Here is a 27100-nt window from a genome sequence, read left to right as displayed (position 1 = left end):
ACCCTAGTGTCACATTTGTCTTTCTGGAATTGACTTTTGACTGCAGCATAGGGTAGGGTAGTAATCGTTTCGATACGGGTAGCTAATTGTCTCTGCCCCATTTATTAAAGTGCTCTTCTTCTCCCACTCATCTCTAACACTGCTCTCATCCGATTCCCTCTACTCGTGGGTCCATCTGGGCTCCCTAGACTGCCCCATGGGCCCACCTCCACATGGTTTTAATTTCTGTAGATTTATGGTAAATCTTGATATTTGGTAGGAGATATTCTTGTTTTTTAAAATTGTCTTGCCTATTCTTGTTTTTTCACTCTTCTATAAGAATTTTAGAATCCGCTTTTCAAATTCTCCAAAAATCCCTAGTGTTATTTTGATTGAACTTGCATTTAATTTATATGTTAATTAGGGGAAGTTGACATCTTCATGACATTGATTCTTGCCTTGCTGAACTTTGGAATAGCTCCCTCTATTTATTTAGGCCTTCCTCTGAGTCCTTGAATAATATTTTGTAATCTTCTCTATAAAGGTCTTACAGCATCTTTCATTAGATTTATTTCTAAGTACCTTGTAGAATGGGATTTTAAAAGTAGACTTGTAATTGGTTCTTGCTCATGTATGAAGAGACAAATGATTTCTGTATACTGATATTGTTTTAAGCAATCTTGTGGACATTTTTTAAAAGATAATCATAGTTAATCTGTAGATTATCCTTTATTTTTTAGGTAGAAAAACACATTCTTTATAATCAGCAAATTCAAAAAGTTTTTCTAATCCTTCTGCCTCTGCTTTATATTTTCTTTATGGAGCCTGCTAAGGCCTCCCGTATGGGGTGCAATAGCATCAGTAAGAACGAGTATCTGTATCTTGTTCCTGACTTTAAAAAGAATGTTTCCAATGCTTCATCATTAAGTATATTATATACTTAATGATGTATAATTATAATGATTATAATGATGTATAACATTTGCTGTGGGGTTTTGGTAAAGTTGAGTAAGTTTCCTTGTATTACAAGTTGGTGAAGAGCTTTTACCATCACAGATATAGGATTTGTATTAAATGCTTTTTCTGCATCTATTGAGATAATCATGTTTTTCTGTTAATGTGTTGAATTACATTAATAGATTTTCCAATATTAAACTATCCTTGAATTTTTAGAATAAACTCACTTTTCCATGATATATTTTTAATTCATTGTTGCATTCGTTTTGCTAGTATTTTATTTACAATATTTAAACATATGTTCATAAATGAGTTTATGCTTTAATATCCTTTTTTCATTGTATTTTTCCTGGTGTTATGCATCAAAGTTTTAATAGGCACATAAAATGTGTTGGGGATCATTTTTTTTCCCCAAAGCCCCAGTAGATAGTTGTACATCGTAGTTGCACATCCTCCTAGTTGCTGTATGTGGGACGCGGCCTCAGCACGGCCGGAGAAGCGGTGTGTCGGTGCGCGCCCGGGATCCAAACCCGGGCCGCCAGTAGCGAAGCGCGCGCACTTAACCACTAAGCCACGGGGCTGGCCCTGGGGATCATTTTTTATTCCTGGTTTAGGAAAGTTTAAGGTGATCTGTTCCTTGCATTTTAGTAGAAGCATGCAGGTGGGTTTCTTGCACCTGCCTTCTTGCTTCCCCTACAGGACTGGCTGGTCCTTCAACCATCCCTACTATCACTCCATTTAGCCTATATGAACAGAAACCTAGACATTCTGGAGAAGAGTCATTGAAATAGTGAATCACTGACATAGTTGGGGAAGAGAAAGGTGCTACTTCCCTCTCAGGGCTGCAAGAGGAAACACCATAGAGATCCGGGGGCTGCAAGAAGGGGAGATGAGCATCTCATGTCTTGACTGGATAGATCCTGCTTCCAGCCTGGAGAATTGAAAAGATGGGATGTGACCTGGAGTATCCTGGAGCAGAAAGGTCAGGAAAGAGAGCATTAGTGGAAGCAGCTTATACTTCAAGCATTTGGCATGGCAAGAATTTATGAATCTCCCATAGGTCAAGTACGTATGGTAAAAGGATCTGCACTTGAGCTGTCTAGAAGGGATGCTGCCCAAGAGAGTGATGGTAATGAGACTGTCAATGGCAGAAGCTGAGTAGTTGTCACAAATGACCAGTCAGGTAGTATATTGATCACTCAGGGACAGAGAACAATGCACTTGGAAGGCTCTTGTAGTGTCTCCAGGAACCCACAAATGTGCTCACAAGAGAAAGGCAGCACCTGGGCATTGGCCCCAGAGAGAGTACCAACAGCCAAGTTATAACAGCATCAGTCTCATAAAAGATATTTGTCTCCTTCTCCCCATCTATTCTCTCAGGCCCAAATTTCTGAAGTCAGGGGGAACCTAAAGAGGCCCAGGGAGATGGGATACAGAGAGAAGGAGGAGATGAGCAGTGAGGAGTAGAAGTAGCTGGGGTCCCTCTCCCCGTGCACAGCCCAGTCTTGGGCTGGGTGAGGGGAGAAGGGTTGGAGAGGGAGGGGAAGGGCTTCAATTTGGATGTAAGTCTAAAGTTTTATATAAACTACATGTAGACCTTTTAATATCTAAAAGTGAGTGTTCGCTGAGATGAGACTGTTCTTGAAGTGATTGTAGCGCTGTGGGATCAGCTCGTGAGTGGGAAGAGATTTGAAGGAAGTGGTTGAAGAGCAAATTTTTTTGTTCATATCCTAATGATCTCAGTGTATTTTGTCAACCAGCTACATACATTTATATGCATTTTGCCTTTGGAGACTTATGTTATTTAGCTGATATATCTATAGTTTTTCTTAAGTACAATTTATTTTTATTTTTTTAATTATTTTTTTTTTAGGTTGCGAAAGATAAAAGTGAACCAATTAATCACTTTCCAGCAAAAACAAATTCTTCTAAATGAGAATGGAACCAATTATTTCAGTGATGATTAGCTAGAATATTGTAGGCTATTATAGATCCCCTTAATAGATTGCTTTTTCAATACCATAAAGAACTACAGCCATATGGCAAAGCATTTATTTTCAGTAATTTGCATTATTTTGCTTATTAAACTATCTTGTTGTATTTTATAATATGTAAATAATGTAAGCAGAATGTTACTCTATGTTGTGTTTGTACTATTTAAATTTCATGTTCTAGTATTTTTGGTCCATCCTTTCAAAAAGCATCTTATTGAAGGTCAATTAAATGAGCCTTGCATGTCCTCTCATCTCAGTAACAACAGCAAAAAAATCTAACATTTAATGAGTACTTATTATTTGCCATACTTGGTACTAAAGGCTTCCTGTGGATTTTTTCATTTAATGTCATTTTGTAACAGAGTGTATATCCTAGGGAGAGAGGCCGTACCTCAGTTTTAATGGTTGAATCATGACTTTTTCTCTCTACTAGAGTAGAACCTTCTGAAGATAACATCATTGTCTGTCTTGACTAGCACTGAATCTCTGGTACCTGGCACACAGAAGATGCTCATAAATATTTCTTGAATCCATGTTGAATGAATGTTGCATACCTCATATAATACCCATTTGATGTCATATAGAGACATCATGTAATTCTCTGATACTCCACAAAGCATGAATAAAAAAGAGAACACAGCACTGTTACCATATAAAGCTACAAAATCAAAAGTTATTCATAAAAAATGAAGTAGGCAGAGGCCATACCATGGAAGATCTCTTATGTCCCACTAGAGAATTTTTGGAGATGGAGAATCATTAAAGATGGAAATAATATGATCAAATTTGCCTGTTAGAAAGATTCCTCTGGGAGCAGTGTGGAGGGTGGAATTGAGGGGTGCAAGACTGGAGGTAGGATGATTGCTAGGGCTCAGTGGTCTCTGTGCTTGTCTGATCATCCGACTCTCCTGCAAAATAATGTAAAACACAGATTCCTGGGCCCCACCCCAAATCAGCTGAGTGAATTCTCTGATGGGAGTCCGGGAATCTGTACTTTTTATAAATCTCCCCACGTGACTCACATCAGCCAAGGCTGTGAACCCTGGAATTTGATTACTACAGTATTCCTGGTGACAGATGATGAGGGCCTGCCCCATTGCTGTAGCAGTAATTTCCACTAATGTGCCTCCGATAGGCTCACTTTCAGACACATTTTGTCATTCAAAAGTAAGAAGATAACATAAGAAAAATTTATAAGATATTTAAGGGACAGCATTCAGGATGCGACTCAGACATCCATTATTGGTCTTCTGTGCTTCGTGTTCTTTCCTAGCCCATCTTCTGGAGAGAGCAAAGACCACCTCCAGGCACCAGAATTACAAGAAGGGGAATGCAACAAGAAGAGAGTAGAGGACAGTGAGGATGACCTGGAATTCTGGAATAAGCCATCTCTGTTCACTCCTGAATCTAGACTGGAAACTCTTAGACATATGGAAAAACAACGGAAAGACCAAGAAAAATTAAGGTATTCCATTTTCTCTTATCATTGAGAGTGAGTTAACAATCTCTTATGGAAAATATTTTCATGATTGCACATTATTTTCCCTATTATCTGTGTTAAATCTTTATTAGCCATCGCACACTTTGCTTTTTCTAAGTTCAGCTTTTGGTTGAATTGTATCTGCTAACATTATTAATGTCAAACTACCTTCTTTAGAATGTCATGAAAGGTGGCGTTTTAGGTAGGGTTTTGTTTGTCTGTCTTTAGCTTTTTAACAACTTTAAATGTTTCAAGTAATGGTATGGCCTAGGTTAGAGATACCGGTTATTATGGCACCAAGAAAAAGGCCACTTTGTGGGATGAATGAGTTCCTTTGCATCTTTTAATTTGCAAAATTCATAATTAGAAATTAGTTTCATTAGGCATTGTATTTTTCTAATACAGCTCTCTTGGAAATTCAACAATATGCTTTCATTTTTGAATTGTTTAGATATAATTTAATGATGTGTCAGAAGCTACAATGCTTAAGCTATTGTTTTCAGAATAGCTTTTTTAAAGATAGACCCTGTGTCATTCTGTTTCATGTCATTACTTAAGTCTAGTATGTAAAATGTGTCACTTATGGATACTTATAATTCATGAGCTTGAGAATATAATCAGTTAGCTCTGAAATACAGTAATCTGCATGGCAATGACACGGGTGCAACACAGTGTCTCTCCCTATGATTACCAGCTAAGAGCAAGAAACTAAGTAGGAGAACTGTTAGAAATCTCTGCTGTGTTCATAAAATTTTCTTCATTAATTAGATAGATAGGGAGGTAAGAAAATGAGAATCAAATTTTGTCTAAAATACTTGTTTGTAAAATTCGATGATTTGTACACTGAGAGGCCCCCGAGTGCTTTGGGCAGAGTATTGTAATAATTAGAAAATGTGGGTTCATATCGTGACTCTGCTGCTTACTCGCTGTGTGATGCTGGCAAGTACCTAACTTTTCCTCATTTGTCTCCTCGCCTGTTAAACAGAGATTATCATACCTGCCTTACATATCCCACTGTGTTGTTAAGAGAATTAGATGAGCCAATAAATATAAAAGTGCTTTGCAGACTCAAGAACCCTTTGAAATGGGTTTATATTTATCCATGTTTATATAATGTATACTATATTTCTGATGTATATACACATACACACACATATATACACACATATTTATATACGTACATACACATATATACACACATATTTATATATATATACATGTATGTGTGTGTGTGTGTCTGTATATAATATATATAATATTCATTGTTTTGAGCCTGAAATCAGGAGAAATTTTTTCTCTCCCTGACAGCCTAAAAAAGATATGGCTGAGTGGCCAGCCCAGTGGCGTAGTGGTTAAGTTCGCACACTCCGCTTTATTGGTCCGGGGTTCGTGGGTTCAGATCCCGAGCTCGCACATACATACTGTTCATCAAGCCATGCTGTGGTGGCGTCCCACATACAAAATATGGGAAGATTGGCACAGATGTTAGCTCAGCACCAATCTTCCTCAGCAAAAAAAAAAAAAGAAAGAAAGAAAAAGTACGACTGAATTGGATGAAAGTCCAAGTCACTCTGTTCAAGTGTGCTGCAGTCTACCCAATCCAATGGGTCCCCAAGATGTTTGTCTCTTCTGGATGCCCCTTAATTGTTCTGGCTCATGGAGAGTAATGTAGTTCGTGGAAACATTAAGTTAATTGGACCTGAGGTCCCAGTTTAAGATTCAGAAAAATGTGAATAAATTTACATTTTAAAATAATGTTAACTGACACAAAATCTATATTAAAAGAACAATAGAAATCCAAGGCAAAGAATTGCCTACAATTCCATCTTCTAAATAAATTTGTCCATCTGATCTTCCAAAGCCTGTCCATAAATGCCTATTTAATCTTTTACATATTTCCAGTAGCATTTTAAATAAATAGAAATTACATCCTGCATTTTTCTTTCATGTTAGTCTGTGAATCTTTTCCTCTTTGCTCCATTTCTTTTTCTCCTATCCCTCCGCCTTCAAGGTAGTGATTGTTAACAGGCTTAGGTCAATCTTACCGGAACTTTCTTTACCTTCTACAATCCTATAAATCATTTCTGCAAATGTAGGATTTGGGGTCTTTTTTTAAAAACAAAAATGGACTTGTATTTCATATATTTCTTCTCACTAAACACATCATTGACACTTTTCTATCACTTTTTAGGTGAGTAGGTAAAGAATGGACACATTTTTTACTAGCTGCAAAATATTTCATAACATGACTGTGCTACAGTTGATCCAATCATTCCTCCATTGATGAACATTTATGATGGTTCTAAGGTTTTGCCAATACAGATAATGCTGTGGTACCCTTCCTTTTACATAGATCTTTATGTACTTGTATTTTTATTTCTAGAGAATAGATTCTACTTGACATTTTAAAAATTATAATTTTAACTAAAGCAGAAGCTGTATACACAAATGGAGAATTGACAGTTATCTGGGTAAATCATGCATAAAATAGGCTCATTTAAATATTCACGGATATTTCATGAAAAGGAATTTTTTTTTCGCCCATTCAAATTATCTGGCAAATTGTCTTGGTCACATTTTTGCTTTACAGATATAGATACAACCATACAGAAATATGGCTTAATTGTCAATCCCCAGCATAGACTTAAAAGAATGGACTTCAGAGCAGGGAATTGTTGATGTATTCACAAATATCTGATTCATTTTTCTTAAACTGTTTCACAAAAATGTTAATTACTTTTATATTCTTTTTGTTTATTTTTCCCTCTTCCCGTTGCCCCTTGTTCCCACCCACCCCCAATCTTAAGCAATAAAAAGAAGAATGTGAAACCACCCAGGACCTTGATAACCGAAGATGGGAAACCCTTGAATGTCAATGAACCCAAGTATGTGAGGCCAAATGGAGACTTGAAGGAGTAAATTTTGTGGCGTTGGTCATTATACTCTCAGGTTTGCTCTGCAGGGACTGTATCTGACTGCTCTTAACAAGCTTGATGAGTCTAATAAGAATGTCATTTTGTGCGTATTTGAAAGCAAAACATCTATTGTGTTTCCAAGTACATAATGTTATATTTCATTTTATTGGCATCCAGAAAAGGATCTTGACACATGGAGATCTTATTTATTTATGTATTCCCTGAAACTTTGGACTAGATACAATTTTATGCCTGAAAAGTGCCAGTGTATTATTGTTGCGTTTGTTAATGTTTAAAACTCTGCCATGAACAAGCTGAGTGAGAATAGTGATGCATCTCCTATACATCTACCTTAGACTCCGGAACAGATCTGCAAAGCATTCGAAAGCTAAGGAAAGAAATTGATATAAATACCTCAGTGAAGTTCATGAGAGGAAAAAGATTCAAACTGGAAATCCTCAAGTGTAATAACGTGTGATTTACCTTATCTGGCTGTCTTGAAATTTAAAACTGGAAAGCAGGCAAAAGAAGGCCTTTTGTAGCCAAAACATAGACCAAAAGGCCTATGGACTAAATCTTGTTTGCTTCATTTCATCACTCAAAACCTATTTATGTTCATCGTTTCATTTGCTCTGCCATTACCGTGACAAAGGTACTGTCCTGAGTCATTCCTGCGGATCATTTGTTTCATCTTCGCAGCAGTCTCGTGTGATAGGCAGTATTTCTCTTCACAGGTGCAAAACCTGAGCTTGAAGGAGTGAAGTGACTTGCCCAAGGTCGTATAGTTAATAGGTGGCTTGTCTGACTTGCCCACGCCAACCCAATTCTAGTGATTTCCATGATCAAGTTTATAGTCTCACCCCTCCTATACACACACACCTTCTTTACCCGGCAGCCATGAATGCAGCACAAGATCTGATGCTGGGCACTGTGGATACGGCAGTGAATATGACAGGTTTCCGCCTTCATGGAGATTAGAAATCTAGTGGGAAGGCTGTCTCTCTTCAGCCTACAACAGGGCTCCATGTGTCCCTCGGTAGGACCACCACTCCTGTCACCACACTGACCACTTTACCTGCCCCCCAAACCAATTCTGTTTAGGGGGATTCTATGAAGAACTGATTACCCACCACCATCCTCCTGCCACCTACTTCTATCAAGGAAGGGCACCCTTGCTTACCCTCCCAGGTCATCTGTCATCATCCAGAATCTTGTCCTCATGTGGCTCTGTACACCTCCTAATCCAGCTCATTCTCTCCCCGCTCCCTGACCCCTATTCCTTCCATGTGCCCTCTGGAGCTTATGCTTTGTCAACAAAGCCTATATCCTCACCTTTTCTCTCAGTGTCCCTTTTATCTTCTTTCACTAATGGAAACTGCTAAGGATTCTGCTTCTACTGCTGCCCTTTTGATTCTTCCTCACCACGTATACCACAAGGAAGTTATGCCTCATAGCTACTTTCAGACCATTTCTCCCCTTTCCCTAAAAATTCCCAGCTCTCTTGAAGCACGGGCCATCTAGATATACCACCCCACTGCTCTTTATTGTAGTCATCTACTTACCTCCTGATCAACCACTCCTGTCAAGTCATTGAAGATCTTAGCTCCCAGACCAGTGTCTTTCTCTCTGCCTCTCCTGCCATCATCAGTCTCGTGACGTCATCAGACATGTAGACAATACAACAAAGCCGTTGCCTCTCAGCCACTCAGCCACCTCACTTCCAGCCGTCTTTTCTTCCACCTCAGTCCAACCACACAATCCACTTTCATGCTTAGATTTGCCGTCCTCAGCATCACTTCCACCTCCAGAATCTTCCCCTTGAGTGTCTCGTGAGCACTGTCTCCTATGTTCCTGGGGGACTCCCTCCACTCCAACAATTGCATGCCCCCATTAAGACTGTGAATCAATTCAGTCTCCTGTTTTTCTTCCTGTCCCCCCTCTTGTTCTTACCTTCTGTCACCCTGATGTGGTTTTATGGTTCATCACAGAAATCATCCCTTGGCGTATACTGTCAACTCACTCGTCCTCCTTTCCTTCCATCATCCTCACTTCATAAAGCCCCAACCCTGTTTAAATCTAACACGCCTCCACTCCTGGGCTTGCCGTCATGCTTGGCTGGAGGAAAACATTCACCTGCCTTTGCTGGCCCTGCTGTGAATTTGTGACCACAGATCTCAGGTGGACTTCTGGCAACCTCACTGTGCTGCTTTCACACCTTTTCCTCTCCCCTTTCCTCCAACACCACCTTACACTTCCACAGTCTTAACTGACGACCTTGTTTCTTATTCCACTGAGGAAACATAAGCAGAAATTTTCTCATCCACCAACACTAATTGACCAGGGTACCTGTACCTGTACCTCATACTCTCTTCTCTCCTGCTGCTGTGGGTGAGCTTCCTATCTGGAGTCGCTCTCTGCTGGCATAGTGATCCCACCCCTCCTCCTACAAGGACCTGTCTTCTGCAGTTATCCCTTCTCTGCTGTATCAGTTCTGTCCACTCTGCTGGATCAATCGCAGCAGTATACAAATGTATTGTTGTATCTTCCATCTTAAAAGAAAATAAAACCAAGAAACCTCCCTTTCCCTAGTTTCCTGTCTAGCTACAGCCCTGTTTCTCTGCCCCCACTTAATGGTCAAAGTTCTCCATGGAGTTGTCTGTGCTCAGCCACCACTTCCTCACTTCACATTCCTTCTTGAAACTACTCAGCCTGTTCCATCATCCTGAAACTTCTTTAGTCACATCATTTCTATATTCTACGTTCACGTCATTTCTGTATTCGGCCACATCATTTCAAATCTCAGTCCCCATCTACTTGACCTAGCAAATTTGACCAAATTGATCATTACCTTCCTTCTTGAAGAACTTTCTTCCCTTTGCTTCTGATTCTTCGACCTTACTACCTGCTCATCTTCTTATGCTTTGCTGGATCCTTTTTGTCTTGTCTCCCGAGTGCACTGGGGCAAACTCCTCAGCTGTCTTCTCTTTTCACATTCACTCTTTGGAGATCTCACCAAATCCCAGGGCTTTAACACTATCTTCACATTACTCACAACCAGACCCACCCTCTTCCCTGAGCTCAAGATTTGTATTATTCAATTAGCTATTTGACGTCACTATGTGGATATAAAATAGGTATCAAAAACTTATCATGCCTAAAACAGAACTCCTAATTTCTATCCCCACCACCACCTTCCACCATAACATGTTGTCCCCCGGTGTTTTCTATCTCAGTAGTGAGCATCCACCCATTTATTAAGACCAAAAACTTGGTCTTGATTCTTGATTCATCCTTGAATCTTTTCTCTCTCACGTTATCAGTGAGCCCTATGAGCTCCTTCTTCAGTATTACCAGAATCCAACCACTTCTCATTAACTCCCTCACCACCACCTTAGAGCAAGTCAACTCCCTCTTTCCTGGACAATTGCAATAGCTTGTTAAATAGTCTCTATGGTTCATCTCTTGGCCACCTATAATCTCTTCTACTCAGCTGAATAAATAAGAAGGGAGGGAGGAAATGGCACACACTCTCTCTCTTAAGGAAAATTCATGGAACACGCCACACAACACTTGCCTTCACAGAACTAAATCACATGACCTCATCTAGCTGCAAGGGGGGCTGGAAAATGTTGTCTTTATTCTGCATAACCATGTACCTAGTTAAAATCAGGGATTCTGTTACATGGATACAAGGGGAGCAGATGATGGGGAACGAACAGCAATCTCTGCCATAGGAAATCTTTCAAGTGATATATGAAGGGATAGTTAAGTTGAATGGCTGGAAAACTGGGGAATAAGCAGTCAAGGCAGTGGGGATAGCACTTATAAAAGCTCCTGAGATGAGATCAAGAATGTGTGGGTGATTTGAGCAACTGAAGAAGTCTCGCATGGCTGGGTTGTTGAAAGCAATGAGAATGCCTGCCACAAGCAGACACACTGCTGACAGCCAAGTCTATGGCTAGTTTTACATTTGTCCAAATAATTTAGCCTACATTCTTTAATATTGTAGGGTTTCAAGTGATGTGCTCAAAATAAAATTGAGCAAGTAATTCTGAATAGTATGTTGACAGTGTGGAAGTTATACCTAGGACTCATCCTCAGGGTGTAGTTAAAAGACTTAGAGCTTTGAAATTCTGCCTCTCCAAACTCACATGACCTCATTCCCAGCTGTGCCAGCCTCTCTGAGCCTCTGGTTTTTCATCTATAAAACGGAGGTGATAGATAATGGGCAGTGTCTCAGCATTTCCCAGGGCGATGGAAAGGTCAACAATGAAGGGAAAAGAAAAAAGATGGCAAGGGAAAAGAAGGAAGACAGGACTGTTTAAAATTTAAGGAATAGAATGCTGGATAAGGGGAGGCAAATACAGCATTTAGTTCTCCATAAATAATTCCAATGTTTTAGTTTGCTTCTAGCCAACTCAGATGAAATGGAAAAGAAAATTTCAACTACCAGATGTCTCTATCTCTGCAAAAATGCAAATTTTTAATATGTAGTTTACCTTAAGATTATCACATTTAAACAATGTAAACAGAAAAAATTTATGAGTATGTTGTAGATTTCTATTGAAATTTTTAAATTGACGTAGACAATTATTGTCCAGCTACCAAAATAAGTTTGTCATCGGAGATTATTATATAATTATCAAATTTACTTTTGATAATGAGATAGGTTATCTATACAGTATTGCTAAAGACGTCATCTTTTTTTCCCCAAATGGGTTATTCCTTAGACTTGACTTCTCTTTGAAAGATGATGAAAAACGTAACCAGATCATCCTGGACCTCGCCGTGTACAGGTAAAGATATTTTGTTATGTATGTGTTTAATGGCGTTTCTTTCTGTTTTCATTCTCAGTTGCACTCTCTTGAGTTCTGAAACATAAACAGTAGCCTCTTTATCACCAGCACACACTTCTTCCGAGGCTGCGTCCCACGTCATGACTGGTTTCTCCTCCACATTTCATTACAGTGGGCGGGAGTGACAGAGGCATCCTGCCTGCCCCTCATCACCACGTTCTGACTGTTGCTCTCTCCTCCCTAAATCTCCATGGCTTTGACTCACACCATCAGCCTGTGTCACTTTCTACCCTTCCTTGCTGAAGTCATTCAGAGACACCAGGCTACTCTGCCTCATTCCTTGGAGATTTTAGGTTCTGGCTCACTGTCCTTCAAACTTGTGATGATTTCAGTGTCCACTTGTAGGATCTTTCTGCTGCTCCAGCCCTTCCAGACCCACTGATGCCTCAGGACTTTTGCACGTGTGCCTCCCTCTGCCTGTACCACCGTCACTCTAGGCGTCCTTGGGGCTTGTTGCCTCCTGTCCTTCAGGCCTCTGCTCAGATGTCGCTGTATGATAGACACCTTTCCACCCCACCGTCTGATGTAACAGCGCTTCCTTCCGCCTCTTCCTGCTTTTTGATTTCTACCTGGCAAACTATGAGTTTACTTGTATTTTTAAAACTTTGCAATTGAGACAGGAACTTTATTTTGTTTGTTCTTCCCTCCTTATATCTCCAGCACCTAAAACAGTGCCTGGTAGGAGCTCAGTTAGTACAGGAATGAATGAATGAATACATACTGATGATGGGAGTCAATTAACATTTACATTCATGAATTATAGTAAAAGGCCTTTCTCTTTTTAAGGGATTTTTTTTTACACGCTCTATTTTATTTAATGACTCAGTGAAGTAGGAGGGATTGTTATCCCAGAATAACCCAAGGCGGGTGAGTTTTCTCAAAGTAAACGCAGTAATTAGCGAAGCCAGAAGGTGGAACCCTCAGGCCTAGTCCAACTTTTTTTGTTTTTTTAATTGTAGTAAAATATACAAATTCGTCATTTCAACCATTTCATGTGTACAACTCAGTGGCATTTAGTAAATTCAGTGTTGTGCAACTATTACTGCCATCTACTTCCGTGAAATTTTCATCACCCCAAAAGGAAACCTCATACCCATTAAATAATCATTCCTCATTTCCCCCTTCCCATGGAAAACTCTAATTTGCTTTCTGTCTCTGTAGGTTTGCCTATTCTGGATATTTTATATAAATGGAATCATCTGTGGCCTTTGTGTCTGGCTTCTTTCACTTAGCATAATGTCTTCAGTGTTCGTCAATGTTGAAGCATGTGTCAGAATTTCCTTTCTTTTTATGGCTGAATAATATTCCATTGTATGGATAGACCACATTTCGTTTACCTATTCACCAGCTGATGGGCATTTGGGTTGTTTCCACCTTTGGCTGTTGTGAATAAGGGCTGGCTCTTAGTGTGGTCCCTTCCTCTTCACTTTGGGCTGCCTCTCTCATGCCTCCTATCAATTCTTCTGCCCATGTACTGCCAGATCACCTACCTTTAAGGAGCTTCTAGTTCTTCTCCAGCTGACTTCACGTCCTCTGTTCCTCCAGCTCCCAAGGCTGCCCTTTCTGTTGTTTTTCAGTTAAACTTTCTCGTTTCATCCTTTTAAGTCCTTTCCATTTTTAGACTTTATTTCTAGAGTTTAGTAAATGTGCACCCCTTTCTCTTTTTAGCTCTGTTGGCTATTTCACATTTGGTCCTCAAATGAAAACTTTCCTCGGCCCCCCGTGCATGTACATTTTCAAGGAGTGGTGATATTTCTCCTGCCTAGGTAGTAAAACCCTTCTATTCTCATGAGTGTCTGAACTATTACATTAAAATTTCTTGTTATCTTCATTGGCACATGGATATATACTTGAAAGTTAAGTTCATTCATTCATGTATGCTGCCTGCCTTTATTCTACAAATACCATTAGAATACCTACTACGTGCCGGTCACTGAAGACTGTAACTGGCATGTTCTAAATGCAGTCACTGCTCTCCTGTAGCTTACAGCTCAGTGGAGGAGACAGACAATAAACAGGCGGGCATGTAATAAGTAATTAATTACAAAGGGAGAAGTGTGCTCTACAGGAAAGGAACAGAGTTCAGGGATGGAGAACAGTGGTGTGTGTAGTCTGGTGGTTGGTGGTGTAGGGGATGGTTAGGGAAAGTCAGCAAGGTGGGCACTGAAAATTGAAGGATGAGAAGTAGTGAGCTTTGCAAAGAACTGGCAGAAGATTGTTTTAGGCAAAGGAAAACAGCACATGCAAAGACCTTGTAGGTAGGGACAGATAAACTTTAGGAGGCCCTCAGCATGAAAAAGAATATGTAATCCATTAAAGTGGTAGATATTAGACATGAAGTTGTAGGAAATCTCAACTCTACTTTTTATTATTATAAAAATTTTTATTAAATGATATATAACAATGCTTTACTAACACTAACTACATACTAGGCACTATGCATGTGTCTTCATAGCAGTCTTAGGGGATAGGCACTTCATTTTACAGATGAAGAAACTGAGGCTTAGAGAGGTTAAGGAACATGGTCCAAGGTAATAAAGCAGGAGGGGGTGAAATCATTCCTCACAAGTCTGTGTGACTGACTCCTGTGCCTGTGACCCCAGTGTTATCCTACCTGCCTTAATGTTTGTAATTTTTTTTTATTTTTTGCTGAGGAAGATTGGCCCTGGGCTAATATCCGTGCCCATATTCCTCTATTTTATGTGGCACACCTGCCATAGCATGTCTTTTTTTTTTTTTGTGAGGAAGATCAGCCCTGAGCTAACATCCATGCTAATCCTCCTCTTTTTGCTGAGGAAGACCGGCTCTGAGATAACATCTATTGCCAATCCTCCTCCTTTTTTTTCCCCCCCAAAGCCCCAGTAGATAGTTGTATGTCATAGCTGCACATCCTTCTAGTTGCTGTATGTGGGACGCGGCCTCAGCATGGCCAGAGAAGCGGTGCGTTGGTGCATGCCCGGGATCCGAACCCGGGCCGCCAGTAGCGGAGCGCATGCACTTAACCACTAAGCCACGGGGCCGGCCCCACACAGCATGTCTTGACAAGCGGTGCATCAGTCCACGCCCGGGATCCTAACCTGCAAACTCCAGGCCACCGAAGCAGAGCATGCGAACTTAACCACTACGCCACCAGGCTGGCCCCATTAATGTTTGCGATTTTTGAATCATCACTGCATTTTCAGATGTTCACAATCAATATTTAACATGTATAAAAATAGTCATTTGGCTAACCTTCTTATTTTAACAAGCGATGTGAGATCTAAATCTTTCATTTGCTCATGAAGTTGAGGAGAATCATTGCCATCTGGTCCTGGGGTTGCGGCCATAGATGGAAGGCTTTGCTTATTCAGCAGGATGTGCCTCTGAGGAGAGAAGCAAACAGTGTTTCAGGAGAGATGGTATCAGGGCAGCTGCAGAACAGCTGCAGGGGATGGAGAGCAGCTAAGGAAGCAGGAGCTGGTGGTTGCATTCAGCCTTCCTAGCTGTTCAAGCCAGTCTTAGGGGCTTAAAATAAAATATTCATGAAAGAACACGGGAAACTGGTTTTTGCAAACCTCTGGTGTTTCAGCTGCAGATATTTTTGGGTTAGGGGCAATCAATGTCAAATGTACTTGTGGGTCTAAAAATGAAATTGCTGATATATTGAATTTCCTTTGGCCTGGGGATTAATTTAAGACAAATTTTTTAAGACCTGTTTAGCATGGAAATTGTCAACTTTCTTCATTTAAAATGGTCCTGTAAATGTGACTTTTTGTTTGCACTTCTTTAAACTTAATGTTTTTGAACATTGTAAGATTTGGTATGTTTAATTTTGAAGATATATGGATACCTCTTTAATTGATGTTGATGTGCAGCCAACTTATGTGCGAGTAATGGTCAAAGGAAAGGTGAGTATCACCCTGTAGAACTGTTACAATTTCAAAAGCTGAGCCTTGGACTAAGCTAGGTTGCCTCAAAATTTTTTAAAGTAATACTGAAATAGGAAAAGAGGAACCTAATCAGAGAGTTATTTTTTGGGAACATAATTTTATACCATAGGACTGGTATTCAGCGGGAATGGTTGCTGATTATTGTATAGTAGCTTGATAAAATTAATATTTTTAACCTGTGTCTATTGTGTTAGTACTTTTCTCAAAGCTGATAAGATCATATTTGTAGTAGCCTATGCTATAATTATATTTAAATAATATACTAATTTTAAATGTCAATATCTCATTCATACCAACTGTAATTTTATCATTCTTGAAATAGCATTTTTTGGTAATTCTAAGCATTTATATGAGATAGCTTAAAGACTTTAAGATGGAAATAAGTTGATGTTTTATCTATAAATTCTTTATCAGCCATGTTAACATAAATGGACCAATGAGTGTTTCATTGTTTGTGATTCATGACTGTTCTTTAGACTGTTCATTAAAATAGAGAAAACAGTTCAGGCATGTCAAGCATAACCCATATATTATTTTTTTTCCTAATAAGTCTAAGCACCTTTTTTAAATTGAATGGTAAATCTTAAATTGGGAACGAAAACACCTCTTAAAGTAACCCTCTCGTGTAATGCACTCACTCTCCGTAACTATTCCTGATTATTTTCAGCCATTTCAGCTTGTCCTTCCTGCAGAAGTCAAACCCGACAGCAGCTCTGCTAAAAGATCTCAGACAACAGGACACTTGGTAGTTTGCATGCCCAAGGTAGGTAATGTCATTTGCATCAGTTACAAGTGTGGATATGTTGGTTCCTGAAGGAACAGGACCTGTCAGGGCTAATGGTGACTTCTGATCAAGGTTCTTTTGGTTGAGAGAACTGGAAAATCCATTCACACCAGCTCGGGTAGAAGAACAAAGACCTGTGAGGACAAAGAGCCGAGACTAGGCCGTGGTTGGGGCCCACGTGGCTCGTCCTGCCATGGCTTCACCAGTTCTGTTCTCTGCAGCCTTCTCCTCCCTCTGCAGACCACACTGTGGCTGGGAGTTGGGGTTCATAAACTGCCTGGTTCTTCCAAGTGGGGCAGGTCCCACGGAGCATGTCCATTACATGGTGATCAGTACTTTCCTTACAAATGACTTCGAGAGGACGTGTAGTAGCCCTTGGATCTCTAAAAAAATTATGTTTGAGTTCCAAATATTGAGCTTACCAATTTTGTGATTTGGGGCAAGTTACTAATCTTTCTAGGCCTCTATTTCCTAATATCACTCTTAAGAGAGACAATACACATAAAATTCATAGTATAGTGAGCACTCAATAAATATTGCTAGTATTATTTCCATATTATTTTTATGATATGGACCAGATGTTATTTTAACCAAAACTCTTTTTTGTCTCTTTGAGGGGGATGGTATATATGTCCTTTTGATATGGCATGGGGTCAGTTGATTCAGTTCAATTCAGCAAGCATTTTTGAGTGCCTACACAGTGCCAGTTGCTGAGCTAAAGAAGAATGAGAAACTTCAGGTCGTTAATGAGCTCACAAACTAGTAGAAGAGACAAGACTCTAAGCAAATAATTGCGCTATAGTCTTACAAAAACAATAATGGAATTGTGTACTAGAAATAGTGAAGTCACTGACTCTAACCAGTGAGGAGGAAATGTGGGACCATGACCTGGCAGGTGAGTAGAATGGAGAAGAGGAAGGCCATATGGCAAGGAGGCAGGAAGCGACAGGCACAGTCTGTGAGTGCAAAGTGGTTCTTTGTGGCTGTAGCACAGGACAAATGTGCGGACGTGGAGGAAGAGGAAGCCAGACGGTACACAGGAGAAAATTCATGGGCGACCTTAGGCAGCAACACGACTCTTGATGCAATTTGGATGTATTGGGGAAACCAAAGAGGCAGCTACCAGATACATTAAGGTGGAAAATGATAAAGGTATGAGTTATAATTTCATTCTTTAATATTTAATAAGTGCATACTAGAAGCCAGATACCATTCCAGCTGATGAATGAACCAAGATCTCTACTCATGATCCTTGTGGTTAGAGAGGGGAAGATAGACCATGCACAATTAAACAAATGAACAAAGTTATTTCAGGTAAAGATAAACACTATGATGAAAATTAAGTGGATAATGTGACTGAGAGGGACAACCGAGGGCATGTGCCTGGCCACTTTAGATCACATGGTCAGGAAAGGTCCCTAGGAGAAGATTTTACAGTGAGACCTGAATGGTATGAATGATCCAGGTGTGCAAATGTGGTCTGCAAGGAGAGTGTGCTAAGCAGAAAGAGCAACAAATGCAAACGTGGGAATGAGGCTTCTGTGTTCCAGAGACAGAAGAAAAAACGAAACCCAGAGTGTCTAGAATATAATGAGAGGAGGAAAGCAGAAGAAGAAGATGTCAAAAATGTAGGCAGAAGCCAGCTCATACAGAGCCTTCAGGGCCACAGCAAGGAACCTGAATATTATTCCAAGTACTGTGGAAAGCCATTGGTGGGTTTTGAGCAGAAGAATAAAATGATCTGATTTATAATTTTAAAAGGTGGCCCTGGATTCTGTATGGTGAGAGAATCAAAGGATGGAACAAACAGAAGCAGGGAAAACAGGGAGAGGGCCAGATAAGGTGGTTCGGTTGGGAGATGACACTGGCTTGAACAAGGGTGAAGTGGGAGGTGGTGATAAGTAACTGAATTCTGGATATATTTGAGCGGCAGTGCCAGCAAGATGTAGGTTATAAGGGTAAGACGTAAGTCAAGGATGCCCCCTAATTTTTGGCAAACTAATGGGTAGACGGTGGTGCCATTTTCTGGGACAGGGAAGACTGTGGGCGGACAGGTCTGCAGAAGGAAATCATGCGTTCTTTTAGCCATTTTAAATTCTAAATGCCTTGAAGCATTCAGTTCAACATCTCAGGCAAGCATTTGGATATATAAGCCTTGAGGTCAGTGGATAGAGTGGACTGGAGATATGAAACTGGAAATTATCTGCATGTAGATGATAGTTAAAGCTATGAGACTGAAAAAGATCACATCAGGAGAGACTTTAGATGGAGGAGAGAAAAGGGCCCACATTTGAGCTGTGGAGATATTCCATCATTTTGAGGTTGAGTAGAGTAGAAGCCAGAACAGGAGATTATGAATGAACAGCCAACGAGTTAGGAGGAAAAACAGAAGTGTGTGGTATGAGGGAAGCCTAGAGAATAAGCTATTTCAAGAAGGGAAGAGGTTGACTGTGATGAGGACACAGAAGTGATCATTGGATTTGACAAAAAGGAAGCCATTGACAGACTTGAGAAAATCTTGTCAGTGGGGCAGTGAAATTGGAAACCTGTCGGAAAGTGTGGATGAGAGAATTAGAGATATGGAAGGGGAGGCAGGAATTTCAGTCAACTGTTTTGAGAAATTTTGCTGTGAATAGGAACAGAGAAATGGGCCAGTGGCTGGAGGGGGATGAGGAATCAGGTGTTTTTGAGACCAGAGGTGATGATATAGCTAGAAGAAACATTAAGGAAATAGAATAAAAGACTCACTGAATGTTGAATGGGAGAAGGAAGATGAAAGGATGGGCTGCACCTCCCCTGGTGGGTTAAAATCACAGTGTTTATAACTTCTAAAGACTGGTAGTGTTGGCTCTGCTGACTTTTGTACTCCTTAACTTTGATCTCAGAGCTGAATGTCTAAGACAGAAGTTGTTTGGGAGCCTGAACAGGCTTAACGTAGATGGATGCGAGCCCTGAAAGAACTTCAGGAAATGAACTGGTCTCTGTGAAGTATTGGGCTCCTCGCTGTAGGCTCTATTAAAGGGTTAGAATGTTTCCTGCTGCGGGCTGCAGAAACCCCAAACAAGACTGGCCTTAATCCTAGACAAGTGTTTCATCTCTTGTAACAAGATATGGGAAGGTAGGCAGGGCTCAGGCAGGGGAGGGTCAGGCCTTTCTGATATGTTAGCTTTGTCCTCGGACTAGCTTCCCTCCCTAGATGAGTGCCAGCAGCGACTGGGGCGACATGCTTTCCTGTTCTTACCTTGCACAACATAGAAAGACAGAGAACCAGAGAAAGAGACACAGAAAGAGGATCTCTCCCATCACCATGGAATAAAATCTCCCCTGGACTGATTAGGCCAATTTAGCTGAAAAGCCCAACAAGTCTTGATTAGATCAACCCTGGACAATGGAACCAATCTCTGGCCAAAAGGAAAGGAAAGTAGTACTTGGTTTGGTTTCTTTTCTTTCTTTCTTTTTTTTTTTTTTTGGTGAGGAAGATTGGCCCTGAGCTAACATCTCTTGCCAATCTTCCTCTTTTTGCTTGAGGAAAATTGGCCCTGAGCTAACATCTGTGCCGGTCTTCCTCTACTTTGTAGGTGAGACACTGCCGTAGCATGGCTTGATAAGCAGTGTGTAGGTCCGGGCCTGGGATCGGAACCCGCAAACCCTGGGCCACCGAAGCGAAGTGTGCAAACTTAACCACCATGCCACTGGGCGGGCCCCTGGTTTCCATTATTTTATATTTGGTTACTATTATCTCATGCCATGAGCTAGAGGTGGGGTCAACTTTGCCCAGGTCACTCAGGTTTCAAAGGGAAAGGGTAGATAAGCCAGTCAGAGTGGGGATCTGCTTGTAAGGAAGAAGAGCAGAATGGGGGCAGGAGTGTCTGTCACAAAGAATATAAACTTGATTAACCAACAAGGTTTCTATCATGGTTTAATAATCCTTCATTTTTCCATAGCCAGTTTTGCAACAGATTGATTATGGGTAATGAATTATGTATTTTTACTCTGAGGCAATACAACAGCAAATACAATTTGTTGTCAAGCAATAAAATAACAAACACAGCTGTAAGAATTGCATTGTCCTTGGTGACTACAACAAATTAAGGAAATAGTTCTATGCTAATTAGCATATCCTATGGGGAAATCTAAGAGAGAACTTAATTACCTCAGGACTTTGATGTGGACGTTTGTGTGACACTGTGACCAGCAGCCATTTTTTTTTGAAACTTCCATTCTAACTGAAAACCCAAAGATTAAATGGTAACTGCTATTTCCTGAAAGGAAGTCAAGACACGAGGTGTGTATGTTTTGCAGAGTGCCAGTCAATTGAAGGGAAAGCCCTGTCGCTGCGTATGAATCTCTTAAATAAAATACAGCATTCTATTTCCACTATCCTTTTTGTTTTTATATCTATCTAATTTTTAATTTAAATACACATTACAAGTATAAAAAACGGCTTATTGAGAAAAAGCGTTTTAGAAGTGCTTGGTTGACGATGCATAGAATGACTCAGAATAGTTCTGTTTTTTTTTCTCAATAATAAGCTATGAATGACTTTTTTTTGAGGTGTATATTTTTAAAGATTTTAGACTACTATGTTAAAGTAACATTGACATGTGTTATCTCTGTCATTATTCCTTTAACATTATTAAATCATTAATTATTTCCTTTTATCCTTCCTTTTATATACCTCTATAATTATTCCTTTTAAGAGGTAAATAGTAAAAACAACCTTCGGAGAATAATTTCTTGCCCCAAATTAGTTGTTTTTCATTCGTGAGTTAGGTGTTTACCAGGACTATGAAGTTCAAAGAACAAAAACTTTTTGGTAAAAATCATCAGAAGTTAAAAAACAAAACTCTAACTTCACCAATGCTTACTATTAAAAATATGTATTACTGAAAATTAGCAGCTGTGTAATTCCTATTGATTGAAACATTTGAGGTACTGAAGTTCAATAAACTGAGCTGTTCTGTATGTCTAGGCTTCTAACTCCCTGTGGAATTGTCTAAGTCTGGCCTGTGGTCTTAGAATTTTTTTAAAGCGTATTGTAAAAGTCAAGTAGACACTTAGATACAATTTTGATGATTCGTTCATAAAATGGTGTTGTCAATATTTGACATATTAATAACTTAGTACTTCCAGAAATATCTAATGTAGTCCTTAGTGGTTTATAATATTTGGATACTCTAAATTAATGAAAAGAAGGTCAGTTTTGATGTTTGTTGTTGTTCCCTCTTTGTAAAGAATACTGTGAAGACCTGACCTACTTGATTGTGTCTGTGCTGTGAGGATTATATTGTTTATTTGTGGAAATTCAGTGATGAACTTTGTATACATTTTCCAAGGACACAAAATTTGGAATTGAATCCACAAAATGCTAAGATATTTTTTATTAGACACTCTATCAGCATTTTGTCATAGACGTCAAATTGATATTTTTCTCTTTCTTACCCTTAAATGAGGCTGGATCTATACAGACTGGGTGCTAATAGGTAAGTTGCATCAATTCTGTTCCCTGTTGCAGGGGTTCATGGCTAGTTTTCTGTTGCTGACGTGCCAGTGGGTGCTCCCAGCTCAGCTCCATATTCCAAGAGGCTTTCCCCTCGTGCTAGCTCTGCAAGGCCAGATCCTTCCCAACATCTGCCACCAAGTCCATACACTGTGGATTGATGTGACACAGAAATATCACAATCCCTAGCATGCTGCCGGAACTCCTCTGTCTCCATCCACCATCCTTATAACTTGTGGGTATCACGTCTCTCAGAATGCCATCTCCTGCCGTACCTCCTCCACCAAGATGTCAAGGGTAGATGTCTTGTCTTGGCGAGAAGTGGTGAGTGGGGTGGTGGATGAAGAGGTGCTCTGGCTTTCTCAGAAATGGAGCATCAGTGATAGAAGATCAACTGCCCAGGTAATAGAGGAGTGGGAAACATTCTGTGTTTCATGAGGTTTTTCTTAATCCTGCTCCACTGGGTAGTTGCATTACTTACTAGCTTCCCGCACTATCTTAATCATTAGTCTTAGCTTTTGGAAGTGGTATAAAGAGTCTCAATCTGCACTGCATGTAGCCTTTTATTACAGTAGATGTACCCAGTGAAGAAACATGGACTCATGGGTATCATCTACCAACCAGGAACTCACTCTTCTTCTTTGGATAAGAGTTAGTAATTCTTTTTTCAACACAGCAGCCAGAATGATTATTTTATAATATATGTAAATCAGACCACATCACATTTCCCATTTCAGTCAGTGTTAAAGGCAAGATTCTCTGATAACCTCCTCCTGCCATTATCCCTCTGACATCAGCTTGTACCACTGTACCCTTTGATCACTCCAGCCACGAGCATCCTTCTACCCCAGGGCCTTTGCACTTGCTGTCCCCTCTGCTGGAATGCCCTTCCCCTGGATATCCTCATGGTTTGCTCTCTCATCTCTTTCAGGTTTCTGTTCAAGAGTCATTTTATCGGTGAGATCTTCCCTGTTCCCCATATTTAAAAAGCATCTCCTCCTCTACCACAGCATTCTCTATCCCCTGTTCCTGCTGTATTTTTCTTCATAGAATGTATCACCACCTGGAAGTCTATGTATTTAATTGTTTATTTCTTTGTCCCACTCTCTCAACAAGAATTTAAGCTTCATGAGAACAGAGATTTTTGTCTGTTCTTGTCACTATTGTACCACTGGCACCTAGAACAGAGCCTGGCAAAGAGTAGGTGTTCAATAAATTTTTGTTGAATGAGTGAAGACATTAAATGCACCTTTAAAATACATTTTAATATTTAGATCATGAATCTCCCCTAATTACTCTCCTTCCCCAACCATTTTCTCATTATTTTTTCATGTGTATTATTCCAGGTTAACTTTAAAATGATTCTATCAAATTCTGCCTCCAAAAATGCCATTGGAATTTTTACTGCCATCCCCATTTAGAGGAAGTGGAAAGAAATGACTAAAGGAATGGGATCTGGAGCCAGAGAACCTGGGTTAAATCCTGATACTTCTACTCAGCAGCTGTGTGACCCTCGGCAAATCATTAATCCCTCTGTGCCTCAGATGTTAATAATAATTCACACCTCACAAGGTTGTTTTGAGAGTTACAGAAATTAATATGTGAAGCACCTAGCAGAGCATTTGGGACATAATACACACTGCATTAATGTTTACTGTTAATTAATACTATTTATTACTAGTAATTAGTATTGCCAAGTTAATTAATCTTATTCATGCCTATCAATCAATATTTTTTATTATTGAGATTGCATTGAATTTATAGATTGTTATGGGAATGAATTGAAATATTTACATAATCAAACTGTATACAATAATATATTTCTTCCATTTATTACTTTTATGTCCCTCAGAAGTTATTTTTTTTTTTTTAGTTTTCTCTCTATAGCTGCTACATATTTTCTAAAGTTTAGTATAGGTACCATACATATGGTTTTAGTTCCTAGTCTGAGTAAGATTGTTCCCCATCACATTTTCTAAGAGTTTATGCTTTCAGTGTATTTTTGTGAATGTGCGGTCAGACCGAGTTGTATGTACATAAACACTCTTGTCATCATCAGCCTGGAATGTTTGGCGTATGATCTCTTCACAGCCCAACTTTGCAAGATTTAACTGAAATTTTGCATTCGCTGAGAGGCTTTCAAGTCATTAAATTAATCTCCCATCTAGATTCCCAATTGACAAGTTACAGGAGCACTCCAAGAATACGCTTCGTGATTTCCTTTGGGTGTTCTTTCAGAATAATTAACTGAGATTAAGGATGTTGCCATCTGAACTGAACAGCAAAATATATGCACAACTTCAGTTGATGAACATCTTGCTGGATTCTGCTATATTGAGCACAGGAGGTGAAGGTCACATATTAAGGTCAATATTATAGACCATGATTCTAAAGCACACAGTCTCAGAGTCCCTTCTCCTTTTCAGCTGGACTTATGTTTCTCAGTACTTTCTCTCTACCCATGATGTACCCAACATAAGATCACTTTTATTCTCTGATTGCTGATTTCAAGTGGGTCTATAGTGAGGGCTGCCTGGTCGTCTCGCTAAGTTTTCCTGTTCTATTCATAATTCTACTTTTTTAGAACATTATTTCTCATCCTCAGCTCATTCCTAAAAATTCCAACACTGAAAAAGTAGAAGCATCAAAAGATAATTTCCACAAACTCCACCCATAATATCTTCCCTCCCTTGGCCTGCTTGGCAGACCTGATGCCAGGAATGAACTGTCTGCGATCTATCCAACTCGCCAGATGTCTGTTGGATCCTGTTTCCACTTGCCTTTAAAAGACTATTTTTTTCCGTCTGACAATTCTTTGTTCTCTTTACTTCTTCAGCGAATTTCTCCTCTCTGCATCTTATATCAGAAAACAGGCTGAAACATCTCCTTTCTTAAAAACACAAACAGTACAAAATAGAAACATCCCCCTCTATGTATTGCCCTGATCTGCTTTACATCAAAACTCTTCAGACATCTATATTTGCTGTTTCAATTCTTTTTTCATAATCTCTAACACCAACTCCGATTAGGCATTCATCTCCTCTGCAAGCCCGCTCCATGGAAACGTGTCTTTCTGAGGTCTCCAATCGTCTCCACGTTGCTAAATCCAGCAGTTGGCCCTCATCCTCTTCCTGTTTGCCCTTTCAGCAGCTTTCTACGTCATAAATCGGTCCCTCCACTTTTCAACCCTTGTTCACTTAGCATACAAGGCTTTCATTTGTTTCTCTTCTTATGTCATAGATACTCCTGCTCCCTGGATGTCCTCTGCCACTGGCTGCTTCTTTGCTGGTTCTTTCTCATATCCAGACCTCTGAAAGTTGGCATGTCCAGTCATTCAGTTCTGGGACCCCTTCACTTCTCTATTTGTACTCATTCCCTACAGAATCTCATCAAATCTCATGACTCTAAATAACATCTCTAAAGCCCCTTCATCTGCTAATTGCCAACTAGGTAATTAGGAACAACAATCACACTGAGGAAAATTTGGGAAGATGGACTACATATTTTAAAAGTATCTTGATAGTATCAATAGCTAATGAGATAGTGAGCAATTACTGTCCACTGATCCAGAAGGAATGGCTGAGAGGATAAACCATGCTTTCAGTGACCACATGGGAGTGAGAAGAAAAACGTCAAAGTATAGAGCCTACCATGGGTGGGGACTCTAGTAAACCACGCCTACTTTGGGATGTGACTGAAGAATTGTAACCTAGGAGTAAGGTGAATGAGAAGCCAGCCAGTCCTCAGATAATCTTGCAGCCTACCTAAGTGACTGTTGAAATGGCCCTAAAACTGAGCCTTGAACTTGAGTGAAAGTGGTCTCAGATGAGTACAACCTACACATGCCTGGCAAAACCCAGTAAAAATCCTCTCCAGAAGAAGTTAACATCATCCGTGGACTCAAATTATTTATTTGAGAAACATCTATTCAGATGTTTCTATTCAGATAGAGATAGATAGATAGATAGATAGATAGATAGATAGATAGATAGATAGATAATAGGTAGATGATAGATTAGATAGATAGATAATAGGTAGATGATAGATAGATAGATAGATAGATAGATAGATAGATAGATAGATAGATAGATGATAGGTAGGTGATAGATAGATAGATAGACATACATAGTCTTAGCTCTTAGTTATAGATAAATAGCTCTTAATAGATAGATAATTTTTTCAAATAAGTACGCATCATGCAATCAAAGTGTAACTAGGTACTCACAGAGACATGAGTAGGATTCAGTAGAAACACAATCATTGTTTTGGAATCTGGTTATGCCAGGTTGCCGCCCTTCCTTCTTGAGAGAAACTTGCGAGTCTCATGGCTATTGTAGATATTAAATTGTGAGACACAGACTGAAAACGTTGTTTTAATTTGAGGTTTCCCAGAAGCGGAACCTAATGTGGGAATATGAGCACAGTAGTTTATTGGGGAAGTAAGGGAAGGCTGGTCAGGAAGTAGGCAAGGGAAGGCAGCCAGTAGAGAGTGCTCTGTTAAGCCAGCAACCCCACGGGAAAGCTCTCAGTGGGAGATGGTACAAAACACATACCTCAGGCGAACTCTACCTGAGGGTGATGGAACTGGGATGGTGGTATACCAACCCCTGAGAATGTTCGGTTGCTGGCTGCTCCCTGTTTTGGGGGGTCGGGGGGTGGAGGTGGTATAAACTTCCCAGCACTTCTGAACTATTGCTGGCATAGAA

The 27100-nt window shown here is 39.9% G+C and overlaps 1 protein-coding gene across 1 annotated transcript in view; it reads left to right on the top strand.

The window, feature by feature from the left end:
• The window catches only part of DNAAF11 (dynein axonemal assembly factor 11), an 85022-nt gene that overhangs the window by 37273 nt on the left and 20649 nt on the right, over positions 1-27100 (top strand). Inside the window, exons 6-10 of the mRNA XM_058564951.1 lie at positions 4204-4395; positions 7218-7295; positions 12056-12121; positions 15999-16068; positions 16778-16877. Coding sequence (XP_058420934.1) covers positions 4204-4395; positions 7218-7295; positions 12056-12121; positions 15999-16068; positions 16778-16877 — 506 coding nt within the window. The remainder of the gene's footprint in view (positions 1-4203; positions 4396-7217; positions 7296-12055; positions 12122-15998; positions 16069-16777; positions 16878-27100) is intronic.

Source organism: Diceros bicornis, chromosome 21 (assembly GCF_020826845.1).
Source record: "Diceros bicornis minor isolate mBicDic1 chromosome 21, mDicBic1.mat.cur, whole genome shotgun sequence".
Taxonomy (NCBI): Eukaryota; Metazoa; Chordata; class Mammalia; order Perissodactyla; family Rhinocerotidae; genus Diceros; species Diceros bicornis.
The sequence above is the reverse complement of the archived record's forward strand: the minus strand, read 5'-3'. Positions and strand labels throughout refer to the sequence as shown.